This window comes from Sinocyclocheilus anshuiensis, unplaced genomic scaffold (assembly GCF_001515605.1).
Source record: "Sinocyclocheilus anshuiensis isolate Anshui unplaced genomic scaffold, SAMN03320099.WGS_v1.1 scaffold1550, whole genome shotgun sequence".
Classification (NCBI taxonomy): Eukaryota; Metazoa; Chordata; class Actinopteri; order Cypriniformes; family Cyprinidae; genus Sinocyclocheilus; species Sinocyclocheilus anshuiensis.
The window spans coordinates 207,731-217,578 of NW_015546121.1; the positions used below are offsets into that span (position 1 = coordinate 207,731).

Genomic DNA, 9,848 nt, shown 5'->3' on the forward strand with positions numbered 1-9,848 from the left:
GTGTGTGTGTGTGTGTGTGTGTGTGTGTGTGTGTGTGTGTGTGTGTGTCTGTATACATCTAGATATGTGTGTGTGTGTCTGTATAAATCTATGTGTGTGTGTGTGTGTGTGTGTGGTGTGTGTCTGTATACATCTATGTGTGTGTGTGTACGTCTATATATATGTGTGTGTGTGTGTGTCTATACGTCTATATATATGTGTGTGTGTGTGTGTGTGTCTGTATACATCTATATGTGTGTCTGTGTGTGTGTCTGTATACATCTATATATGTGTGTGTGTGTCTGTATACATCTATATGTGTGTGTACGTCTATATATATGTGTGTGTGTGTCTGTATACATCTATATATATGTGTGTGTGTGTGTGTCTGTATACATCTATATGTGTGTGTGTACGTCTATATATATGTGTGTGTGTGTCTGTATACATCTATATGTGTGTGTGTGTGTGTGTGTGTACCTCTATATATATATGTGTGTGTCCAGTAAAGCAGTGCGTCTCTCTTGCAGCTGGTGATGGAGTTTTGTGGAGCCGGTTCGATCACAGATCTTGTGAAGAACACTAAAGGGAATTCCCTGAAGGAAGAATGGATCGCATACATCTCCAGAGAAATCCTCAGGGTATGAAGCCAGGCTCACACACACTGATGCCGCAGCGGAGGTGTGCTGTCTCTCACACACCTGTGTGCTTTCTCTTGGCAGGGTTTGGCTCACCTGCACGCTCATCACGTCATCCACAGAGACATCAAGGGCCAGAACGTGCTTCTGACGGAGAACGCCGAGGTCAAGCTAGGTGAGGCGTTAACACAGGTCTCCGTGCTTTGAGCTCCTGTCACAGGCTCCTGCTGGAGATCCTGCTGTCAGACAAGAACACAATACTCTTCCTTAAACAGAATCATCAGGAAAACACTTACTGCTTCTAGGATTTGTTTTCTGTTCTCAGTCAGGGAAATCTCTGACAGACCACATCTAATCCAGCTGAGCAGTGTTTGGCCACAGTGTAGAGTAATAATGATCCCGGTGTGAAAGGTTTAAAGGGGGGAGCGTCGAGTTAAACTGCTCTCTTGCATCAGTGCCAGCCTCCTCTCGTGTGTATTCAGCGTGAACACGGACACACTAGCGCTTGTTGTGGTAATAAACGTCAGTGTATGCTTCTGATGGAGAGATGGAATATCCTGCAGCTGAGCTCATCACTATATATCGAGAATAAGAAGAAGAAGTCCAGATGTGCACTCAGTTCTGTGTGGTTCACTTTGTGCTGAACTCGTCCAATAATAATGCTTTCATTTCCTTTTGTTTGTTTCATTTTATGGTTTAGTTGGAAAGTGTTTAATGAAATGAGCCCATAGCACCACCTAGTGTCCAACCAGCGCTAATACTGAAAATCATGATGTCATGTCTATAATATTCAGTCATTTTTGGAGGGCAGCACACAAATGAAAGAGTGCAGACTGAGCGCACATTTATCAGTGACGAAGTGTTCCCGCTGAGGTCTGAGGCAGACCGTGGTGATGGAGCAGGTGTTTGTCAGCAGTGTTTCAGGAGTTCTCTCGTTGCTCCGCAGTGGACTTCGGCGTCAGCGCTCAGCTGGATCGAACCGTGGGCCGCAGGAACACTTTCATAGGGACGCCGTACTGGATGGCTCCCGAGGTCATCGCCTGCGACGAGAACCCAGACGCCACGTACGACTACAGGGTAAGAGCTGCAGACTCAGAGCTGGTGTGTGCTAGGCTCAGAGCGCAGGGACTGACGGCTGTGCTGTGCTGTGTTTCAGAGCGACCTGTGGTCCTGTGGGATCACTGCCATAGAGATGGCCGAGGGCGCTCCTCGTGAGTACTGTCCTCACACACCTTCACTGCTGCTGCTGCTGCTCTCTTACACTCTCCTGACATACATTAGCTTCTGTGCCACCATTAGTACATTTGACAGCAAATCAATACATTTAAAGATGAAAATTGAAAACACAAACCCTTATTATGAAAGAGAACTGTTAAAGAGGTCATGGCATGGATTTTTTTAAATTATTTTAATATGTTCCTTGAGGTTTACTTATAATGTTAATAAAGTTGTTTTGCACAAAATAACAAATAAATATGTGGGGAAAAGGATTATTTCCAACCCTCATTCTGACCCTCTGTCTGAACCGATCTGTTTTAAGGGGCGTGTCCTTTAAGGCTCGTCAGTAATCAATCAGCCGCTGTTGTGATTGGCTAACATCACTGCATAGGAAACAGTATCAATGCCCCTCACTATCTGTTTACTGTATCCAGTGTAGACAAGATGGCGCAGTGATTGTCATTTCTATTTGCTTTTGACACGACACTCTCGTTCAGCGTGATCAAGTGTCAGCCGTTAGTGACTGAACGCCAGTGGGCGGGGCCTATGGTGAGAAGAAGACTATTGGTCGATGTCTTGCTGTGGAGGCGTGTTTATGCAAACGACTGCGCCCAGCTGACATCACCTTGTCCCTCGGATCCAAAACGAGTCGTATTCTGAGGGTTATTACATGTTTTTTTTATTGACGATGAGGACATTTTAAGTTATGAATCTTGCAGGATGTATTAAGCATACAAAGACCTCTTCTGTCAAAAGATGAAGGTAAAGTTGGTTTCTCATGTCATGACCTCTTTAAAGCACAATAGAAGTATTGTGACGTGTCATTACTCCGTCTCTCACGTGTTGAAGCTCGAGTATACTGGATGTCATTATACCCTGTGCTGGGTTGACGCTTGTGTTTGATGAGTGTGTGTGTTGGTGTTTTGCAGCATTGTGCGATATGCATCCCATGCGAGCGCTCTTTCTCATACCCAGAAATCCTCCGCCCAGACTCAAGTCCAAGAAATGGTCAGTAGCTTCATCTGCTGCGGTGCAGTTACTGTGGAGAGTGAAAGGTCAGGGCTGAGGACTCGCTCTGCTGTGCTTCACAGGTCTAAGAAGTTCTTCAGCTTCATCGAGGGCTGTCTGGTGAAGAACTACACGCAGCGGCCGCCCACCGATCAGCTGCTGAAGCACCCCTTCATCAGAGACCAGCCCAACGAGCGGCAGGTGCGCATCCAGCTCAAAGACCACCTGGACCGCTGCCGCAAAAAGCGTGGAGAGAGAGGTACTGACCCCACCACACCGCACCTCACCTCACCTCACGCATGTGCTGATGAGTGACTGACCGCCTGTGCTCCGCCGCAGACGAGACCGAGTACGAGTACAGCGGCAGCGAGGAAGAGGAGGAGGAGGCTCAGGAGCAGGAGGGAGAGCCCAGGTATCACACACACACACTACATCAAATCACAAGTGTTTGTCCTCATTGTAGGGCTGTCAAAGTTAACACGTTAATAACGCAAATTATTTTTAACAGCACTAATCTTATTAATGCAGCGCACATTCTCTGTTTGACCCGTGGCCTCGCCTGTAGTTGGAGAAATGGAGATGCAGTGTCGCCAACTTAGCAACTTTGTCACTAGATTTAGCCACTTTTCAGACACCTTTAGCAACTTTTTTTCCAAAAGAGCACCTAGTGACAATTCTAGCAGCTTCTTGGACAAACCTTATTTAGTTTCTGAGACTCACAGGTCTCTCTTTCTCACAGCTCTATCAGTCTGTCTCTCTCTCTCTAAGAAAATACAACATAAGCTATTTTCTGTGCTGTTTCTGACCCCCTCATCAGAACGCTCTGTTTGAATAGCTGTGGAGGATTGTAGACTGAAGTAAACACCACTGCTGTGATTGGCTAATAGTTGTGTGTGTTTGACAGCCTACATCCTTCACAGATGGACGCTAATATGATTTAGGTTAAAAAGCTTATACTAGGGGGTCGTGGAATGCTTGAATCTGATTGGCTGATGAATGTTCTAAGGTGTGCAGTTATTTTCAGGGAAACGCACGGCGAACGTAGTTCCAGGCAGCTCTTGACCGCATTACATGACCATTATCACTTCGCCAAATTATTTGAGTTATTTCAAAGGTCCTTACAGCCAAAAACAGCAAAAGAACCAAAACCCACAACGACACTGGCCAAACAAATAAATATAGTAAACAATAGGATAAAAACAACTGATCATTTCCATGTTTTTGCCACAAAATTACATTTTATTATGTATGGAAAGCACATGCTCTCTCTCCCTCACACGCACCCTCTCTCCCTCTCCCTCTCTCTCTCTCTCTCTCTCTCTCGCTCTGATAACTTAAGTTATTAACTGCATTAATCTGCTATCAACAGCTCAAGTCTCCGTTATTATAATAAAAAAAATAATAAAATTTCCGTCTTTCGGATGAGACGTTAAACCGAGGTCCTGACTCTCTGTGGTCATTAAAAATCCCAGGATGTCCTTCGAAAAAGAGTAGGGGTGTAACCCCGGCATCCTGGCCAAATTCGCCCATTGGCCTCTGACCATCATGGCCTCCTAACCATCCCCATATCTGCTGATTGGCTTCATCACTCTGTCTCCTCTCCACCAATAAGCTGGTGTGTGGTGGGCGTTCTGGCGCAATATGGCTGCCGTCGCATCATCCAGGTGGATGCTGCACACTGGTGGTGGTTGAGGAGATTCCCCCCTTCTATGTAAAGCGCTTTGAGTGCCCAGAAGAGCGCTATATAAATGTAAGGAATTATAGGAATTTTATTATTAATAGGTGGGCGGGGCTAAACAGGCAGTGATGTAGAATCGGTGGGTGGGGCTAAACAGGCAGGGATGTAGAATCGGTGGGTGGGGCTAAACAGGCAGGAATGTAGAATCGGTGGGCGGGGCTACACAGGCAGGGATGTAGAATCGGTGGGCGGGGCTAAACAGGCAGGGATGTAGAAGCAGGCGTTGATCTTCTGCAGAAGCGGTGCTTATCCACACTGTTACATCACAGAGTAGAATGTTGCAAGCTGTCGTTTTGGCAGACTGGCTTCAATATAAGCTGTTTTAGACTAACGAGAATGCTAGAGAATGTTTTTATAGTACAATGACCTATTATATGTCAAAGGATCAGTGGAATTTTGGTTTGTCAGTGCATGACCCCTTGAAAGGTGAACCGTATGTAACTGTGTGTGTGGCAGCTCTATCGTGAACGTGCCGGGCGAGTCGACTCTGCGGCGGGACTTCATCCGTCTGCAGCAGGAGAATAAGGAGCGCTCGGAGGCCCTGAGACGCCAGCAGCTCCTTCAGGAGCAGCAGCTCCGTGAGCAGGAGGAGTACAAGCGGCAGCTACTGGCCGAGCGACAGAAGCGCATCGAGCAGCAGAAGGAGCAGAGGAGGCGTCTGGAGGAGGTCTGTGAGAAACCACACTCATCCTGTGATTCCGGGAACAACTATATACACCACTAGAATGCCTTGTTTTGACTGAGATGGCAAACGTGATCAGTGCCAGACTACACTGCTGATTACTCAACCATACAAGTCACCAGTTTGTAACATCACAGAATATGTCTAATCTGCACAAATGCGTCTGATCCTCCACCGACACATGCTGAACATGCCATAGCAAAGGATAGGTCAGACAGAGATCTCCGTTTGGCTCTTACACGTGTCCTAACTACACGCGATTTTTTCCATGTTAATCTGAGTTTTTGTCCTAACTAGAAACGGGTTCTATTTCCGCGTTGTCGTGGCTGGAACAACAACATACAAACTATATGACAGTAGATAATCTCAGGTACAGATTATGTGCTTTATTCAAAGTTAAACATGTCTAATGTGAGTTTGAATATCATATTGCGTGACGTTTATAGCCATACTGAAAACAACAACAGATAGTTTACCTCAGATCTTGAAAATAAATGTAAGCAAATGTACGTTAAAACTGGGAACTCGATGCGAACCAACGAGCGTATTCCATAACAAAGACGTTATCAGTCACTCAGTATGTGCACTTAATGTTAAAAAGCTTTAATATTTATGAATTAGATTATAAAATTATCCATTTGGTTGAGAGTGCGATGCGCTTCCAGTGAGGCTCCGCCCACACGCTTCTGACTGGCTGCGGTATCTGATTGATTCTGTGGCGCGTGTGGCGTCGCGTGTAGTTAGGACATGGTGTTCGGCTGTGCAATCCACAAATCATCTTGAAAAAGCAGAGGTCACATGATCATAAACTCGTATGTCACAGGTCTTTAACAATCTGAACCTACTGATCCGACCTGAGCATGCTATACTGTAGCCGGAATACTTCACCTCTCTACCAAATGTGCAGTTTTGAAAGCAAAATCAGTCACTTCTATGACAAGCCATTCTTTTGTTGAATTAAAACTGCAATAAAAGTGTTCTCTCTGTGGGTTTACAGCCACGGTTCTGTGCGTAACCTCACCAATCTCACAGCTCTGCTGTCATGTTTGCTGAATGACAAGGAACTGTATCGACCCTCTTTCTTTTACATTTACATTTACATTTAGTCATTTTGCAGATGCTTTTATCCAAAGTAACTTACAATTGGGGGATACATAAAGCGATTCTTCTTAAAGAGGCCAACAGATACAGGAAGTGCCTGTAATACCGAGTTTCTAGACATTGTTCAAATAAATACAAGCTAGAAAGAGAAGGAATAAATAGAGTTCCCTTTCATGGGAACTTCGAACTGCGTCCTCTAGGGGTCGCTATGGGGAACGCCTCGTCGTGACCCGTGTCTGAAGCATACATTGAAAAAACACGAACTCGTTGGCCGGCGACAGCCATGACGTCACTACCGCCAATTCCTCAAATCGAAACTACAGTTCGCACTTAAATGTTTTTATGTTGAAACACTACAGCACATGTCAGTGTTCAGCCTAAGATCAGTGAGAAGCAAACAGCAGCAATGATTGTGCGTTCGTCTCGTGTCCTGCAGCAACAGAGACGCGAGCGCGAGATGAGGAGGCAGCAGGAGCGAGAGCAGAGGAGGGAAGAGCAGGAGGAGAAGAGACGCCTGGAGGAGATGGAGAGGAGGCGCAAAGAGGAGGAGGAGCGCCGAAGGGCAGAGGAGGAGAAGAGGAGGGCTGACCGCGAGCAGGTGAAGCAGTGAAGCGCCTCGGGGGTGATGGATCTGTGATCTGAGAGACCTGCTCCTGCACTACAGCTGGGTCTGATTCCACAAATCTAATCCAGTCTCATTCATACGCTCTTGATTAGTTCAGTTTCCGTTTGCTTCCATACACTTCAAATACATGTCAGCATTTCTGACATTATATTCAATCTCTACACTAAAGCTGTCAGTGGGTACATTACTCTAATGTTATACTAAAGGCAGACATTTACAGCCGATTCCATATCTAACTTCGGTTTAATTTTAGATGTAATAATGAACACCCCTCAAAAAAAACTTGAGTTGCATAAAAAAATTCAAATTGCTGGTCGGCAGTTTTTTTTTTATATGAATCTTTAATGGACTTTAAGAAGTTATGACCAGTCTTTAAGAAAACAAATGAGAGGACTAAGTGTTTAAGACTAGTGTAATCAGTTTAGGTGTGCCAGCTGTCTGAAGGAGCTGTGTTCCCAACAGTCACAGCACCATTACATCACCACAGACTAGTGTTCAGCCAAACATTGTGTTTAGCTTTTACTTAAAGGGATCGTTCACACAAAAATGAACATTGTCATTAATTACCCTCATGTCGTACTCACCCCTTTCGTTCATCTTCGGAACACAAATTAAAATAATTTGATGAATCCAAGAGCTTTCTGACTTTCCATAGACAGCAGTGCAACAAGTTTCATAAAATTACGGTTGAACCCCTGATGTCACATGGGCCTGTTTACACCTGGTCACTTCATGCGTTTTCTCTGATTGGATCGCTATCCAATGGTGAAAAGACCAGGTGTAAATGCCCCACGAAACTCTTTCAAGACAGATATAAATCTGATCGCTCAAACCACTTACGGAGGTGGTCTGGGCCGCATTCAGATGAAACTGGACAAGTGTAATGCAAATTTTACTCCTCCCGAAATATTAAAATAATAAACGTGTGAGAGAATTTTATTGGTTATATGGCATGTTATAGTCAGATATGACCACTGATGCAACGCTCCTCGCTGCGGATGAGTAGCTGAGTATCTCCAGCAAGCCGACACTAACACAAATGAAGCTGAAAGTAAGTCACAGATGCTCAACTCACAATCATCTTAATTAGAAGTAGTGAGACTAACCTATCTTTCCAGTGCTGATGCCACGCGCTCTCCTGTTGCGGTCTTTGATCTTGACATTAGCTGTTTATTAATAAAATGCAGCGCTTATCTGTTGCTTTTGTTAACATGAACTCTGTTAAGAGACCTCGGATTTCATCAGTTATATCTTAACTTGTGTTCTGAAGATGAATGGAGGTCTTACGGGTTTGGAATGGCATGAGGGTAATTATTGACAGAATTTAAATTTTTTGGGTCAACTAACCCTTTAAAGTTTTAAGAGCTGCATGATGTGTATTTTGTAGGAATATCTAAAAGTCTTACGTTCAGATATGCTTTTGAATTCAAAACATAATTTTATATAAAACAAAGTGCACAGTAATGAATGGAGCTAATGATGACATCAGAGCTGAGGAGGGTCAGTTCTGTCTCCACGCAAATCTACTCGCGGCCCGTCTGGAGGGAAACAGTGGGCCAGTTTGGTTCATTTTGCCCCTTACACACCCTTTTGGAAAAATCCACTAGCTTGGTAGGGCTAATTGATTCATATGTGACCCTGCAGCACAAAAGCAGTGTTAAGTCGCTGGGGTATATTTGTAGCAATAGCCAAAAAAACATTGTATGGGTCAGAATTATAGATTTCTCTTTTATGCCAAAAATCATTAGGATATTAAGTAAAGATCATGTTCATGAAGATATTTTGTAAATGTCCTATCGTAAATATATAAAAACTTAATTTTTGATTAGTAATATGCATTGCTAAGAACTTCATTTGGACAACTTTAAAGATGATTTTTTCAATATTTAGATTTTTTTGCACCCTCAGATTCCAGATTTTCAAATAGTTGTATCTCGGCCAAATATTGTCCAATATTGTGTGTGTGTGTGTGTGTGTGACAGGAGTACATCCGCCGGCAGCTGGAGGAGGAGCAGAGGCACCTGGAGATCCTGCAGCAGCAGCTGCTTCACGAGCAGGCCATGCTCCTGGTGAGAGACGTCTGACTTTATTTCGGGTTAAAGCAGTATTCTGTGTTTGAGAGGATGGCATGCGTATCTGCAGCTGTCATCAATATTCAGAAGCACACAGATTTGTTAGCTCTTTACTAACATTAATAGAGAACTGGTGCACTTTTGTGAACATTACTGTAAAAAGTGACCAGTTTCTGAACAGTAAAACAGCTTAGTTCTTAGTAAAGGGATAGTTCAGCCAAAAATTTAATTGTGCTGTTAATTTTCTCATCCTCAGGTCATTCGAGATGCAGGTGACTGTTTTTCTTCAGTAGAACAGTGCAAATATTATATTTTTAGCTGAAACCGTGCTCCTTTGTGATTCATAAAAAGACTGGCTCTCTTTATTAGAAAGCACTGATCTGTTAAAACAGCTGGATGACAGTATTTCTGGCTCTGATTATTGAGGTGTCTGTGCTGTGCCCGGCGTCTCTCTGCAGCATGAGTGTTTGTTGTGAGGTGTTTAGAGCTGCACTGGTGTGTCACTCTGTGCTGGTGTGTGTGCAGGTGGACGAGCGTCACCGCAGGAGCGTGCAGGGCTCGCCTCAGACCGCAGTCCTGCAGAAGCAGCCTCCAGCCGTGCCACCGCGATCATCAGAGCCCTTCTCCAACGGCAGCAGCAGCAGTGACCCGCAGGTGAGCCCTCACACGCACACACACACTCACACTCTCACACACACTCACACTCTCACTCTCACTCTCACACACACACACACACACACACACACACACACACACACACACACACACACACACACACACACACACA

The 9,848-nt window shown here is 44.6% G+C and overlaps 1 protein-coding gene across 3 annotated transcripts in view; it reads left to right on the plus strand.

The window, feature by feature from the left end:
* Nucleotides 1-9,848, plus strand: part of LOC107700961 (mitogen-activated protein kinase kinase kinase kinase 4-like) — a 58,694-nt gene that overhangs the window by 20,616 nt on the left and 28,230 nt on the right. For all 3 annotated transcript variants that reach the window (XM_016502840.1, XM_016502842.1, XM_016502841.1), the window contains exons 5-15: nucleotides 510-620; nucleotides 702-792; nucleotides 1,564-1,694; nucleotides 1,774-1,828; nucleotides 2,765-2,843; nucleotides 2,927-3,102; nucleotides 3,183-3,255; nucleotides 5,038-5,248; nucleotides 6,801-6,962; nucleotides 8,972-9,058; nucleotides 9,587-9,715. In XM_016502840.1, the coding sequence (XP_016358326.1) occupies nucleotides 510-620; nucleotides 702-792; nucleotides 1,564-1,694; nucleotides 1,774-1,828; nucleotides 2,765-2,843; nucleotides 2,927-3,102; nucleotides 3,183-3,255; nucleotides 5,038-5,248; nucleotides 6,801-6,962; nucleotides 8,972-9,058; nucleotides 9,587-9,715 (1,305 nt within the window). The remainder of the gene's footprint in view (nucleotides 1-509; nucleotides 621-701; nucleotides 793-1,563; nucleotides 1,695-1,773; nucleotides 1,829-2,764; nucleotides 2,844-2,926; nucleotides 3,103-3,182; nucleotides 3,256-5,037; nucleotides 5,249-6,800; nucleotides 6,963-8,971; nucleotides 9,059-9,586; nucleotides 9,716-9,848) is intronic.